General features: G+C 46.0%; 1 protein-coding gene across 1 annotated transcript; it reads right to left on the bottom strand.

Annotated features, from left to right (window-relative positions):
* Positions 1–2725: 2725 nt before the first annotated feature.
* LOC129380241 (uncharacterized) lies at positions 2726–15371 on the bottom strand. Its single transcript, XM_055074140.1, has 10 exons — positions 15363–15371; positions 11681–11763; positions 10547–10600; positions 10445–10483; positions 9381–9398; positions 9258–9272; positions 9144–9173; positions 7075–7095; positions 6849–6926; positions 2726–3159 (listed from the first exon to the last, which is right to left on the bottom strand). Exons 1-10 carry the CDS (start codon positions 15369–15371, stop codon positions 2988–2990), a joined length of 519 nt encoding a protein of 172 aa, XP_054930115.1. The 3' UTR covers positions 2726–2987.
* Between the last annotated feature and the right edge of the window lie 429 nt (positions 15372–15800).

Below are 15800 nucleotides of genomic sequence, written 5' to 3' on the forward strand. Positions count from 1 at the left end.
GGACGGACGGAAGGACGAGTTTCCTCGTTGGATAGGCATAGAAATGCTTACGTACTTAAAAACAAATTTTCCCGAAGGTCCATTCGAGCCTGCCTGCACATATGCTTCGTTCTTTCGAGCACGATGGTGTTCGGTTGTTTCTGTGGGTTCTCATGTTGAAAGGGGGGCCCTATAGAGATTCGCGAGGTTCTCTGGGCGCCCCTTGATCCCAACACTGCTTTGGTGATACAGTCGAGCACCCACCGATGCTGCGGGAGGCCGACGAGTGTTGCCGCCGCGTCACCATCATCGTCATCAGTCTATTATATGTCCACTTCTCCCTGCGATCTCCAATTACCCCTCTCCTGCGGCAACAGATTCCAACTAGCGCCGGTAAAATAGATAAAAGCGCGCTTCCAGCCTGGTGCTCGGCAAACAGTAGTTCAAGACACTTGGAAGTACACCCACCTATTGGGAAGCTGGCTGTACGGGACCGCCAGATTCCTTTTCGGCGTGAAGTGTGTTCATTAAAGAGCCACGGCCCCACTGCATGAGCACAAATGTGCCCTTACATGGGGACAAGTTTGCCTATTACTTCTGACACTGGTATCCACGATAGTTGATGAGAACAGTCTTTAAATGACAATTCAGGCTTGCGAGGCGCCGATGAATGATCACGCTTGTAGCTTGTTCTGTCGGCAAAATTAACCATCCACCTCTATCGAATGTGTGCGGAGCACCACCCAGTTATCACTTTGGCTCGCCTTAATGTGTATTTACGTTCCTGTAATCACGCTCCAACACTAACGCTACACTCTGAGATGCACAACTTCAGGCTCTACACTGAGCATGCTATACAACTTGGCATATGTGCAGACTGTAATGAAGACTGTGCCAATCCACGCCGGGCCAAGTTGGAGCAAAGCTCTGGCGCGTCATGTGCGGTGGGATGTATGTGGATACCCACCAACCACGTATAGTATACCACATATAGCACGGAGAATCTACGCCGTGAGGGAAGCGCAGCTAGCACTATTACATCAAAGCTATTAGTGAGACTGGAAGCACTTGAAGATGTCATACATGCGTGTTTTCCCGGTGTCCTGAAAGAAGTAGATGGTTGGATGAGTTCATATTTAGGAGAATTGAGTGCTTGAAAGATTGGCGTATAGGGGTGACCAGCCCGCAAATTTCGCATTGTGTGGGTTAATCAGGAGCTGCGTGAAAATTGCTATACCTTGCATTTACTGCCTATTAACAGGCGTTACATTACACGCTTGCAATGCTTCTCCGATTTCCTGAGGGAGTCAAAAGAGGCAGCGATATTATATCTAGAATGAATACGTACCGTGTTATCGGTGACGTGTACGGGACGCTTAAAGTGCGCAGGTTAGTTATGTGCTTCGAAAATAATGACTGAATACTCGTTCTCTCCCTATTTTTCTGAGTTATACGACGCGTGTATTTGGCTTTTCCGGTCTTCTTGGTGAATTAACGAGGCACACTGTTTATACTTCGTTGAGATGGAAACATATATGTTGTGTTTAATTTACGAGAAAACGTTTAAAGTGTATGATTATAATATTTGTAGAAAGTTTTTTCTACAAGCGTTTCCGAGCTTTACAAGTAAATTTCATATACGATCTGCGTAAGAAGATTGCACAAATGTCTTGAAAGAACTCAACGTGCTACTAAGTTGACATTTCTAAGAAGGGGCATGTTAAGGGGGATGTATGGACGAATTTTCAAGACCATGTACTATTTGCAGGCTTTGAAAAAGGAAGTCCTTCACAAATGTTTGAAAGCGCTTTACTGCGTTATCCGCAATATTTCGCAGAGTCCTAAGAGAACTGTGAGTGACGTTGAGTTCACATTCAGTGAAATTGCGGTACATGTTAGAGGTGATGTATTCAGAAAGTTTAACGTTTTTGGCTTATAATAATTACGATTATTGCAAATATTTACAGAATACTTGCTTTCTGCTTATTTTCGTGCGTTCCACGAGGTTCGTGTAGGTTCTTCCGGTGTCCTCGGTGAAGGAAATAAGAAACCTTATTAATATTTTTTTGAAAATAATGAACAGGATGTCGGGAATGTGTGGGCAAACTTTGAAGTGTGTGGAGTAATTATGGCCTTCGCAGTAAATTACGTATGCAAGCCCTCCGGAGCGTTATGATTGTGTTTTATGAAGGATGCAGCATTCAGTCCGCTGTGCCGAAAGAATTATAACAGGCGCCGAAAACAAATTTCGTTATAAAGGCGGGGGCGGGGGGGGGGGGGGGGGGGTAACATTATGGTTGATGTGCACGCATAGTGAAGTGCGTGAATTTAAAGTACGGTCTTTGCTAAAAATACTTCAAGCAGATGCTCGAAGGTGGTTGTATGCGGCCAACGGTTCAAACGGGTCAGTCATATGCGGGCACCGTTCCAAAGTGTGTGAAATAACCAGCAATTCACTGTGAAATTGGGCTGATTCTGCAAGGTCACATAAGTCACCTGTCATTTTTAGCACACTTTGGCAAAGCCGTAGCCCATGCTAATTGGGCCGCACGAGTGCCCCCCTCCCCGCCGCAGAAATCTTTACGCGCCAGAAAACTCTTGGCGGCCGCTTCGAGTGCAACTGAACTGACCATATACATAACGCTGGAAGCGAAGTCTACTTTCTTTAGATTTTGCAGTCTTCGGGGACCGGCGACACCTGAGGGTGGGAAAGACAATCATGATCACCACCATCCTTATCGTTTTGAATACTTATTCAACAAACGAAACCAGCGCGCTCCGCGCAGAGAGCCGCGTCATGCAGTTCTTGCAGGACGTCAGAGTGCTGCCGATGGAATTTAGGAAAATGACGCTCACGGAACTTCGTGAAACCTGCATGTTCACGTTACCACGTTGCGCGACGCCCGGTTGAAGCACTGCTTTTCGAGGTGCTAGCAAATGGGAGTTCAGTTTCTCTGGCGTGTTCTGCAGTCATCCCCGAACTTCCGCCAGAGGCACCTGTGTGGCGCCTATGGGGCTCGGTGAGCGCCGGGCGGAACCGCTGCCCTGGGTGACAAGATTCGGGGCCCGGCCCGTCCCATGCCCGTACGCATGGGTTGTTGGCCGCCGATGGGCAACGGCTGATTGGCTGGGATTCCCAGCCGCTGGCGCATGTCGCGGACGCGCCTCACCTCGGGCTCACTGCGTGTGCGGCGAAGAGAGAATTTAGCCAATCACGTGAGCGCAGGAGAACGCTACAGCAGTGCAGTGCAGCGCGCGGTGCGAATCCGCATCCTATAGTCTTCAACACTGTAGTTACATCCAATACACAGAATAACAGTGTTTAGTTTCGTACTATCTTTTTTGGACAATGTTTGAGTGTAGAGCTAGGAGTTAGAAGGCTAAACTTAAATTTTCATAGTGAGGAATCGACCTCCTTCACTGATATACAGACGACATACGTTATATCTTATACTGAACACATTCATCAGCTGGCGCAAATCACTCACAATACCACGAAATCTAATACGACAATTTTTCGAGAAGCATTCTATAGCTGCACAGAGCAACGCCATACGATGATGTCACAATGCAGGAACCGAAAGTGCATTTGACATTCGAACAAAACTATAATGAGGCTTAATTGGTAACATTATGCGGGTACGAATAATGCTACAACTAATAATACAGGAGAAAATGAGATAGATAGGATCTAGCGATACTATCAGTGAACTTGGCCAGTTAATTCAGCGCAACGACCTCAGCGCGAAACTGAAAGGAACCTAGCCAGGGCTTTCCCGACCCATCTGCGCATTCCCTCTCCGGCTTTTTCATCCCGGAATCAACTTTTTTTCGATGGGACAAGCAAAACAGAAGCGAACAAGAAAAAAATTGTTAAAACCGAATTCCTGAAAAAAAAATGTGCCAGCGTATTTCTTAATTTTTACTCCCGTTTTTTTTTCATTCCTTTTCTATTTAAACAGATTACGAGCTTGTAAGTGAAGTTGGGTTTGTCACTTTCGGCAAGTCATTATTTTTCTTAGGGGGAAGGGGAGGAGAGGGGGCGATGAACGCATCGGCGTTTTATATCTTCCGAAGCGTAAAACACACAGTCCATTCGTGTCGTGCTCAGTCATTCGTGTCGACATTTCCAAGCGGCATGAACTGATGCTACATTGAATCCTGAACTCTTGTCGGAAACGAGGAGCTGAACCGAAAAGCCGCGAAAGGCAGCATTGCAACAAAAGCAGGACAGTTTCTGACCCTCTTCTCTTAAAGCTTTAATCGATTTCTGCCATGATGGAAAATGTACGAAAGTATAATATCAAAAGCGAATTTTTAATACGAGAGCATTTACAACCGCGAAAAAGTGGTGTGTAATGTGTTCTAGGAAGTGAACACTTTAACCACTCCGCAATCGTGTAGCGTCGACGCTTGCTACACTTTTTTGCGTACCGCCAGGGGCGTAGCCAGGCCAGGGTGACCTGGGCACATTGTTCCCTCGGCATCGGGTAGCTTTCAAGACCTTCTTTTTTTTTTTTGGTGGGGGGGGGGGGAGTAGCTATTGTTATCAAGCCTAACACCTTATTTAGGCGTATATGCAGAAGTCTACCGACTAGCTCGCACACATTACAAAGTTATCTGGTCCCACTGGTGGCTGCTTACAGTAAATTTCCCTAAGGCTTTCCCCACAGGCAGTTTGCTAGTGCAAACTACACCTATTTGCGTTGTGTAGAGCGTTGCGAGCAGCAGCATAGAACAGGAAAGAAAGAAAGAAAGAAAGAAAGAAAAAGAAAGAAAGAAAGAAAGAAAGAAAGAAAGAAAGAAAGAAAGAAAGAAAGAAAGAAAGAAAGAAAGAAAGAAAGAAAGAAAGAAAGCGTCCCCAGTGTTGGGTCTGTCTTTCAGCGCACATGTTCAACATTTATTTCTTGCCCCGTTATCGGAGCTATCCCCAATTTGGTTGACCGAGGCAAGTATTGTAGTTTGATCATTGTTGTATATATGTGTATATATATGTGTACCCTCTTCTCCGAACTTAAAGCCAACCGTCAAGAACGTGGCTGGTACAATATGGGGAGTCGGACAAAGCCGCAACGGGCTCACGGAGGAAGAAGCCCTCAGGCTGGTGTACGCCTTCGTGATTAGCCGCATCACTTACGGCATCCCGTTCCATAAACTTAACGAAACTGAAATGAAGCAGGTGGACACGCTTATCAGAACGGCGTATAAATATGCTCAGGGATTCCCGAACACATCCAGCACGGAGAGCCTGGAGCAGTTGGGGATCTGCAACAGCTACGAAGAACATGCCGTTGTGGTACACATATCGCAAGGAGAAAGGCTGAACTCTACAGCTCCGGGCCGGTCTATTCGCCAACGATTAGGGCACGACACTCCACCCCTGTTCTGCGGAGACGAAACAGACTTGATGCGGAAATTGAGGGACCAGCATCCCTAGAGACCAACATCCCCGAACCCTAGAGGACCCTAGAGGCGGAACCCTAGAGGCGCTACTCGCGAGCGAGGACCGGGAGAGCCAATTGACCCTCCTGGTCCAAGCGCAACGAGCCGCAAGAGCCAGTGGAGCCCTGGAATGAGGGCCCCACCCGGACGTGCCGTCACACCAATGGCCTATTCAATAAAGCTTATTCCTCCTCCTCCTCCTCCTCCTCTCTCTTACGTCTTATAGTACGTCTTATAGTACTCTCGGTCATGCGCGCGAAGCACCATTTCACACTCTTTCTCCGTCGATACGCTTCATAAATTGTGTAAAGCAAGTTTTAAGATAGCTTCGTATTGCAACTATTATATCTTAGACAAAACGGCGCGAATGAACGGGACAGGACAAGAAGACGGACGGCCAAAGCGTTAACTTGCAGTTCTAACGCTTATTGCATGCTGTGAACAGAATATAATACACTGAAAAGGGGGCAACACAAACAAAAGGACATCTTGACGAGGACATTACATATTATTTCTAATCACGTGGTGCTATTGATCCCGCCGCGCACTCAGACAATCACCAAAAACTCGATCTCTTAATGTGTAGATATTAATGTATATATATTAATGTATATATATTATGATGCTATAGACAGCGTCAACGCTCTCTTGTACTAAGAAGGCAATGGAACAGCGCTTCACCTAGGACGAAATAAAGACGACAGGACGCAGCCCTTGTCCTCTTTGAAGCACTGTTCGATTAACCTGTAACAATGCACCAACCAACCCAATTCAGCGCATTCTTGCCCTCTTAGGCACATCTTGATTTATAAATTGTCAAGTATTTTACGTAGTTTCGTGTTGCGCGGCTCATTTCGTACAGGGTCACTTTTTGGTCATCGCTGCGGCAATCGTCTCGTTATTGCGTACATCTTAAGATGAGTGGCAGACGCCCAAGTGCTGGCGAATAAAAAAATTCTGCTACATAAGAGAGGTTGGTCTTGCCCGCTGAAGTAGCCCGCTTAAGTAATTGTGAAAGATGTGAAACCAAACGCGGAGGTAAAGGACGAAAGTCGCGCATCAAAGTAAGCAATCGACACGATCGTACGCTGATCAACGCCTCCCCACCTCCCTCCCTTAGAAACAGGTAATAAAAAACGACGCGAAAGAAAGAAGAAGAAAAAGAAGACGCGCGAGTTCGTCTTCGCAAGAAAGATTCTTAGGCTAAAACCGTTTGTGGGAGCACACGCCATCCAATCGGATAATATCGGACTTATTAATATATCGAAGGCTATCGGCCAACGACAAACAGCGCGGCCGAACGGAAAACTTTGTAAACTTCGCCCCCGGCGACGATGTGATCGTATACAACTGAATGACGCTAGTAATGATTTAAAGCGAACACACATACACACGCAAACAAAACAAAATTACGACTGTACACTCACAGCGTGTCGGGCACGTACTCTCGCAGCCGGTCATACTCCCACCGAGCAGCGTCTAAATCAGAATAGTCGTCCTGGAAGCTGCAATAAGCGGCAAAGCACATCGTGAGTGAGCACGATTATAAATGACGATAAGGGTTGTTGTTGTTTTTTTCACAACACAAATACAGGGTATATACTATGGGAGAGTACATCTGCCATGGATCATGGTCATGGATCGTTTGCTTACGCGAGTATTTCCTCGAGGTCCCTGCAGCATCAAAATGGACGTGTGTTAGTCGCAGGTGCGGACTCAGTAAATCATCTTGCTAGCGTATGGGTGTGTCGTACAGGTACTATAAATCATGTGCGTCTCATACTAAGAAGTGTGAGCCGGGTTTTATCTTAATGCTTCTGCTTCTGAAGATGAAGTTGTATTTAGTGAAATAGCAAAAACTACTTTCGGCCGTTCGCTGAAGTGAAACACACATATTTAACGGAAACTGGGAGGAATCAATTAGGTTGGACAAGGTTGCTTAAAAGGAAGCTTTAGCTCGGGCCCAACTCCGACGCGGCCTATTCAAATACATGTAAAACGCAAAAACGTTTTTCTGGAATAATCCCTGGACCGATTTTACTGAAATTTGTTGCATTTGAGAGAGAAAGTTAAATTCTAGTGACTGCTGGAAACGGAATTTCGATTTAAGGCCAGAATTCTGTTAAAAGAATTTTCAAAAATTCGGAAGTTTGAAATACATGGAAGCACGAGGTTTAAAAATTCATAGCTCCGCATCAAGAACAGATGTTGCGGTTCTGGGACTGACATCCATTAGATCATTGAAAGCGAAAAAATTCGTTATGTCATTTTACATCTTACGTGAATTTTTTACGTTGTTTACAAGGGTTCTGCAAAAGCTGTATTTCCATGTTAATAAATTTTTTGAGATTCATGTGTAACATATAAATTTTTTTCGCTTTGGATGTACTATTAGATTCATTTGACAGAATTGTATTATCATTTCTCGTTGATGAGTTACAGATTTGTAAACTTGATAGTCTCGTTTTCTGAAAATTTTTGATTTTCGCCAATTTTTAATAAGAGATTCACAATCTAAATCAAAAACTTGAAACCAACAGTCACTAGATTTTAAGTTTTTCTTTTAAATGCTACATACCTCGTCAAATTTGGTGCAGTGGTTGCCGAGAAAAACGAATTCTCCTTTTGCATGTATTAAGATACGAGCACCCGAGCTAAAGCTTTCTTTAAGCTCTTGGTGATTAGTTATTTTTAGTGATAAGGTGATTAGTGATCAATTAGGAATCCTTCTTAATTAGTCAGTTATGCATTTCCATTTCTTGTGCACATAATGTCCACCTGTTTGAGTAATACAGCTCAAGGATTACGACTGTGCTATCTGCCACGCGTGACCTTTATACATTAAAGCTTTCGCAGAAACGCCCGGTATAGTTCATAAACACGCTCGGCGTGCCTAACTTGTATATTTGGTCTGAACAGGGGTAGATGCAACGCTTTTAAGCCTGCTGTTTCAATAAGTCGGCTTCCTTCGTCGCACTATACATACCGGCATTTAGGGCAAATACTTTAGATTATTATTATTTTTTAATTCAGTATGGTTAAACCGGTTGTCTGTTCGGCAACACATTATCCACGACGGTGCATACCACAAGTTGTGCGATAGCATTAAAACTTTTAATTGAAGATAAATCGCCAACTTTTCGGTGCTGTAGAGAACGCGTTTCTGTTTGCGAACCAGAAGCCAGTCAATGCTCAATACACGTACAATTGAAATGTCATATGAGAATACCGCTGCTTATAAGATATCTATCCACAACTGCAACACATCCCTTTACCCGCCGTGGTTGCTCAGTGGCTATGGTGTTGGGCTGCTGAGCACGAGGTCGCTGGATCGAATCCCAGCCACGGCGGCCGCATTTCGATGGGGGCGAAATGCGAAAACACCCGTGTACTTAGATTTAGGTGCACGTTAAAGAACCAGTCGAAAATTTCCGGAGTCCTCCACTACGGCGTGCCTTATAATCAGAAAGTGGTTTTGGCACGTAAAACCCCATAATTAAATAAAACCCTCCCTTTCAACTCGGTCCACACGCATAATTTTACAGGATATGAGTAGGTTTTGCACTGCTATAAATAGCAGAGAATCGCACAGTAATGAGTGACTCTGGAAACGCTAAGGCGTGCGACGATCTAGTTTATTTTTTTATTGTCTGTTAGCATATTTTTTTGCGTATTGGAAAAAATGCACATGGCGTTTTTATTCGTCCATGAAAAATACTTACGGCTTTTGGAATGGATGACTTTCAAATTTCCTGCGTTGTAAGAGCATAGTAAATATAAAAAGGACGCCGACATGAACAGGTAGTGATAAGTATTCCCTATAGTGGCATACTTACTGGAACCGCCCATCGCTATCGTGAGGACGAGCGTAAGTGAGAACCAAACCGAAAAAAATATTGAAGAAAGAAAACCGCTTTCTCAGTTTGTGCAAGGAAGTTTGGCGAATAATCAAAACTTACGGATCATTCTTTGGCCGTCTGTAGAACAAAAAGCGCGACAGCTTTTGTCATGTTGCGCGAGAAAGTGTTAATCAAAATGAAGAACTGACAGGGATAGCACGCGTCTAAACGACGACGTCAGCAAAAACTGCACGACATCCGAAGCCAACGCCAGTTCGCGCCACGCGAGGAGCCATCTGCCTTTTTTGGCCAATGAACTGACAGGATATGTCACGGGCCAGAGCCGACGTTTCGCCAAATGCACTTCGTCGAAATGTTGGCTCCAGCCGGGGACATTCCTTGATGCATGACTGCTGATCACTGCGGGTCTACAGCTTCCTATAAACCTCTGCCTCGCTTGGACACCTTCTCATTTGAGTCAACAAACACTGCAACGCACTTGTACTGTTGAAGAATCAGTACATTACTTTCTTTATTGAGAGATTTATCCCCTTCAGGCGTTATGTGCGTGCTAAGGTAGAGCATCAGATGGAATAAGAGTACTAACAAAAACAGTGATTTTTAATATGTGCCGTAAACGTCTTGAAACACGTCCGACTGGACCTGTGCTGAATGTTTGAATTATATGTTTAAGGTACTTTAATAAAATGAGTTGGAAGGTGTTTGCTCTTGACATATGAGACACCACGTAGAAGGTTAACTCTTTTTATTTTTGCAATGATTTACGTGAAACATTTATTTCGAGTGGCTGGATCGGTGCTTTCCAAGTGCGCCAGACAGGAAGCAGGTAATTTTCTCATATCAGATGTTCCTGTAGAGAGTTCTCGCATAGAGTTCACATTCCAAAGAATTGAAACATTTTAATTTATTCTGCGGGAATACGCTTTTCATGATTTTAAATTTAAAAAATATGAATTGGCGAACCTAAATTTTCAAGGGACGTAAATAACTGAGCACTTAAATGGTTATGGCAAGATAACACGTTCACACCTTATGGTGCCGTTGTCATAACGGGGGGGGGGGGGGGGGGGGAAGCTAAATGTAGCGCGATGTTTGTTTTGAGTGCCAACAGCCGACTATACGCATTGCATAAATATCTGCAAAAATCAAATAGAGGCACTCACCTCCACTTGTAGGGACCAGTGGGCAGATTGGAAGCGGCGCTGCGACGGAAAAGTAGTGGCGTCAGCGCATTCAGAAAACCCGTCATGAATTATTGTCCATACCTGGGTGCGTAGCTGATGCTCAGACCCGACGTCTTGTCATCCGCTGGGCTGACGCTGGTTTTCAGAAGCAAAAGAAAAAAAAAAGTCGATGTGCTATCTTCGTTTTTACAGATTAGGAGCGATAAAAGACTCGTAATCGGCTCACAATTATTACTTGCGACGATAATACTGCTGAAAACTGACACTTTGGTAACACGCCTGAAGGAGCTCGGAGAAAATCCAAGAATTTGCAGGAACGGAACCATGGCGCCGTCTGTCAGTTTAACCGGGGTCCTTCGGCTTAACGGTGAAACAAGGCGCGTGGGATCCTTGTCTCGCCCGTAGCATACAGTTTCGCCATCACAACGGGAGACCGTTAATTTCCCGCTAATCAAAAAACGACTTCTTAGCATCACCGCAGCTGAGCGTTTATTTTGATGTGCAGGAAACAGGACAACTAATATTTCCAACCGCGGCATCAAAATAATCCGACTCAAAACGCTACTGCTGTACGACCCGACAACCACGCGCGCCGACGACGGCCATGCCCTCTCCTGCGCGACAACGTTCCCGGGAAAGCCCCCCTCGCCCACGGGGAGAGCAGCTCCGAGCGTTCGCTTTCTGTCTTCGTTAGCTTATCAAGCCGACCGCTGTTTACGTAGCGATGTAATTAAACGTTTCGTTGTGTGCTATGTCGCCACGTGCTTGATTATTCCCTCTCCGCAGCTGGTAAAGCTACAGACCGCTGCGCCAGCGCTCGAGTGCCCGCTTTCAGAGCGGCAACGAACCCGCGGTTTGAACGACACAGTAATACATAGCTGGCGTTGCTATCTGCGGAACGCTCTGTGAACAACTTGAAGGTAGTCTGTATGGGTGTGCCGTTGTCTTGCGCCTCTATAAGTAATCTGATCACACAGGCCGACGGGCCGCGTCCTTAATTTTTAAGCAGAAGACGCCTCCAGTGATGCGAGAGCCCATAGCTTGGTGCTATAATGCAAGCGTAGAATTGAAATGGTTCCTGTAAACACAACGGCTCTCAGGCAGCAACACTGGACCAATTTTTCTTTTTAAAGTTACGATAGCCTGTATAAAATGTGAAGAACGCATTAAACTCAGTAGCTGCACTGTCTGAAAGTCACAAAACTATATATATACCTAAGGAACGCCACGGAACGGGGATCCGGTGGAGCGATGAGGATTTGCGTTACGGGAGGACCTGGGAGCGAATTTACAAAGCTCTTTGTTCACATAGGAGATATATATAATTTGCCTTCCGCCTTCATTATTAGCCCCCAGTGGTTGGGCTGACCGTCAGCGCAGGGCCCGGACTCTCAACATGAGCGGCGTTCCCCCGAGAACAGCGCTGGAGAGCTTGACCCACTAGAAAGCGACGGAGAGGATGGCCCACTACAGTGTTCTTCTTCTTCGCTGCAAAATCTTCAGCGGCACGGTCGGTTTGCGTCTGTGCTTACAAATACTTCAAGCGTAACAGGTTTTTCGTTAATATGGGGCCCTGGTGTTGGCGAAACCACGCCGTCAACTGCGGTGCCGGAGTGACGCCCTTCTAATGCGGCCAGGTCTGGCTACACCACAGCGGTAAAAATGGAACTGGCGGGTTGCACGCCACAAAGCTGCGCCAAGAAGGGAGACGAGCAGCGACAAGCAGCAGCGTAAATGACCGTGCATAGCAGGGTCGTACGTGCTTTCCGCAACGGTTAAAGGCGCATTAGAAACCACTTCAGGCCGCGCTTTAGTACACCAAGACGTAAACGAAGCACTTACACGGACTCCTCGACCTCAACTCCTTCGTACATATAGTCGTCCATTCGCATCAGATACTTGGCGAGTTTAAGGTTGATCACTATTGTGGCCGAGAAAAATAAGCTGACGAGCCAGAGGGCGAACCACACACCGTTCTGTAAAAATAAATAAGTAAATAAATAAATAAATAAATAAATAAATAAATAAATAAATAAATAAATATGGATCACTGCCGAAGAAGTAGAAAAATGTCAACAGAAATTCCTAAACGTGCAAGGATGAAACGATTATTCGCTTTACTACCACCAGGGCGTGCTTTAACTCCATTCAGTACACATCTTAGGGCAGAACGAAGGTGAAAGCGAGGAACAAAGAAGAAAAAAATTTTTTTTTGCAGTTTCGCTCAAATGGCGAAGCATCGATTGCGATAGCAGATTATTAGAGAACTATACGACGTAAGGTTAGTAGTTTTAACTGTCGTTTTAACTTGTAAACATTCGCTTACTAACTAAATTAACGAGCATGGTGTCCAACGCACACAGGCAAACATGAACACATTTCACACGATGATCCCAGACACTCGCTGTCGAAACGCTGGCTTGAGGAAGAGCGGCAGCATCAGCGAGCGAATTGCCCTTCGTGCTGCCTCTGGCATCAACGCAGACTAAGCGGCGAGAACACAGCTCACACGAAGCCATCAGCTCTCGGCGCGCCTAGACTCTTTCCCCACCGCGCGGCTGCGCTCAGCCGCTCCATACGCAGCCGCCGCCGTAGTAGAAGACGGCCTACTTCCTGCCTTGCGCGTACGAAATCGAGCCACCATCCGTCTCGGCTCACCCTCGCAGGCTTTCACTCGAACCCACAGCATACGCGCGTGGCCGCGATGCTATCGCACATGGGCTTTATACGGAACATCACGGCGACTGCGACGGAAATTCTCCTGGAGTGGCCATATAATTGCTATCGCAATAAAAAAAAGACAAGTTGCTACGACGTTGTCACGGCGTGCACAGCCACCTCTCCAGCCGTGTGGGAAACACACGCTGAGCGCTTAAATATTGGTTTAAAGAGGCCCTGCAACACTAATTGAGCATGGTAAATAAATCATACTTCATGCGAGACAATGCCTCAGTGAATACGTCAGCCAAATATTAGTCAATTACATGCAGCGGAAAACGCACAATCTCGTTCTAAAAATCAGGCATGCTTTCCCGCGAAGTCCTTTCGTGTAGAATTTGTGTTCACATAGACTCATTTGAAGAAGAGTAGACGCGCAGAACGACCGTGGTGTTTTTGCGTTCACAGTTTTAGACTTTTTAAAACTCGCTTTACTAGTCGTTCGACGAGAATGAATGGAAGACTGCGTCGTCGCTGTGCAGTTGTTGGCTGCAAAGGCGTTGAGATTGATAAAGACGTATTGCACAGGTTGCCGCAAGACGCGCAGCTTCGGCTGTCTGGTTAGAGCGCATCGGGCAACCAGAATTCAAGCAGCGAAAATACATTTATTTACTTGTCAGCAGTCAAGCGCTTTAGGTCGACGTCGAAAAGCAGGGCCCATCGTCACGTTGGATACACGATCGAGCCCGCATGGCCACCGGGGCAGTACGCGTCAACCACGGATGAAAGCCTGCTCAACTTATGCACGCGATAGCATGAAGGTCCCCGTGTCGCAGAAATTCCGGCGTCGATGTCCGTATAATAAAAATCATCCCCAACCATGCATCCCGATCGACGCAGGCTCTCCGCGTGGCGCATATATATATAGGCGTTACTGAACTAACTGAATTTCTCAAAGCAAGATACGTCAGAAAATTTGTAAAGTACGACTTACACACAACTTATAGACATGAGAGGGTCGGATATTGACATTTGAATATACGAGAAAACATAATTATGTTACGCAGAAACTCAAACCCCTTTTCCAGCTGCCGTTTGAGGTGTGTCCTAGCAGGAGCGGCACGCCCCACTCGGTTCCCTAGAAAACCATCCCGATGGCGCTCCGTTCCGCGCATCCGCGGCAGTGGCGGCGCCCGCCGTGGGGAGGAAAGAACAAAGTGAACCAGAAAGCTCGTCTTCGGGCATAGCGTTCATCGCCAGCGTTTCCAGGAAAACATTACGGTTACATAAGGTGCAGTTGCCGTGAAGCGTGAAAAGCGGTCAGGGATCTTTGAATGTCATCGCGTTCCACTGTTAAGGCCAAGCTGATGCGCCTTCCAAATTTTTTTAACTACTTTGAACGCGCCACACTAAGCGACAGAGCTGGATCGACTGTGCTCGCCATTGCAGCATATAAGCGCTTTACAATGCTCTGTACCTACTCAACTGTAAGTTTAGGAACAGCCTCCGAGTTTAGCGTGTCGAAGACGCCAAAACAGGAAGTAGTGATGCCTACGTGAACATCCAAAACCAAATTTAACTGCGCCCCCCCCCCCCCCCCCCCCCATGACGACCAGTGGGCCTAGCGCTGCGGGCACCACACCACTCCGCCGTAGCCTCCACAGTGCCAGCCGGCGAAGATGGGGCGGACACATCGCGAGGGTGGGATGAAGGGCCATCTTTGAACGACGATAATTCCGCTTCTACTGAACGCATTCAAATAGTTTTTGCTTCTAGAAACTTCTAAAAATGGGTTCTTGCAGGAGAAATGTTTTCCACGACTTCAATAAAAAGAAAGTGTTGCAGGGCCCCTTTGAATTCCGCTTGTTCAGATTCCATGGAGCGTTATTTATGGACGTTTTCTGGGGCCCAGTTAATACTTTGGGGACCAAATTCACACAGTTTTTTGCTGGTAATTGCTCATAGGAATTTGCCGGCAGCCTTCGCTAATAATATGTCAAGTATCAATATTGGGTAGCATGTTCTCCTACGAACAATTCTAGCGTAAGACGTTTCCGTGAATGCGGGCTCTGGTTTGCAATTGCTTTTTCTCATTGGCCGGCCACCTATGCTAATGGTTTGTCCAGCATTGGTATTGGGGGGGAGTCACTCATGAGCAATTAGAGCGTAAGGGATTTTTGTGCACGCGGACCCTGATTCCGTCTTTTTTTTCTTTTTTTGAGTAGTAAAAAGCACTCACAACGTCCATTTTAGCCAATTAGAGATTGCAAGGCTGCGGCATTTGACGGCGCCAGTAATAGTCGCCGTTTGCAACCATTTAGCATTGTTGTTTGTTCCGAAGAGCGTCTAGAGTGCGTTGTGCAGTTCAAAGAAACATAGAGTAAATTTCGAACATCAAAAAGCAAAGTTGGCATACTATATTGCGGGTAAGTCGCCTTAAATAAAGTTGGCATACTATATTGCGGGTAAGTTGCCTTAAATAAAGGAAGAGAGCGAGTAGAAAGCTTCGACCATTAAAAAAAGAACAATAAAGAAGAACAAACCTTGTGCCAATTAGCCGAACAGGGAAGAAGCGTGAGGGAAACTATGAATGCGCACCACTGTGCCTGCACGCAATCCAGCCAATTTCGACGCGACTTTGCAACAGCCTTGAAAAGCAATGTCTCATATTCGCGGA

This window comes from Dermacentor andersoni, chromosome 4 (genome assembly GCF_023375885.2).
Source record: "Dermacentor andersoni chromosome 4, qqDerAnde1_hic_scaffold, whole genome shotgun sequence".
NCBI lineage: Eukaryota > Metazoa > Arthropoda > Arachnida > Ixodida > Ixodidae > Dermacentor > Dermacentor andersoni.

What these genes read in the sequence shown, in the direction of transcription:
- LOC129380241 (XM_055074140.1), bottom strand. An exon ending in CGTTCCGTGGCGTTCCTTAG is followed by an intron (nt 10,601 to 11,680) that starts GTATATATATAG and finishes TCTGAAAACCAG; the next exon opens with CGTCAGCCCAGCGGATGACA. An exon ending in AGTCATCCATTCCAAAAGCC is followed by an intron (nt 7,096 to 9,143) that starts GTAAGTATTTTT and finishes TTGATGCTGCAG; the next exon opens with GGACCTCGAGGAAATACTCG.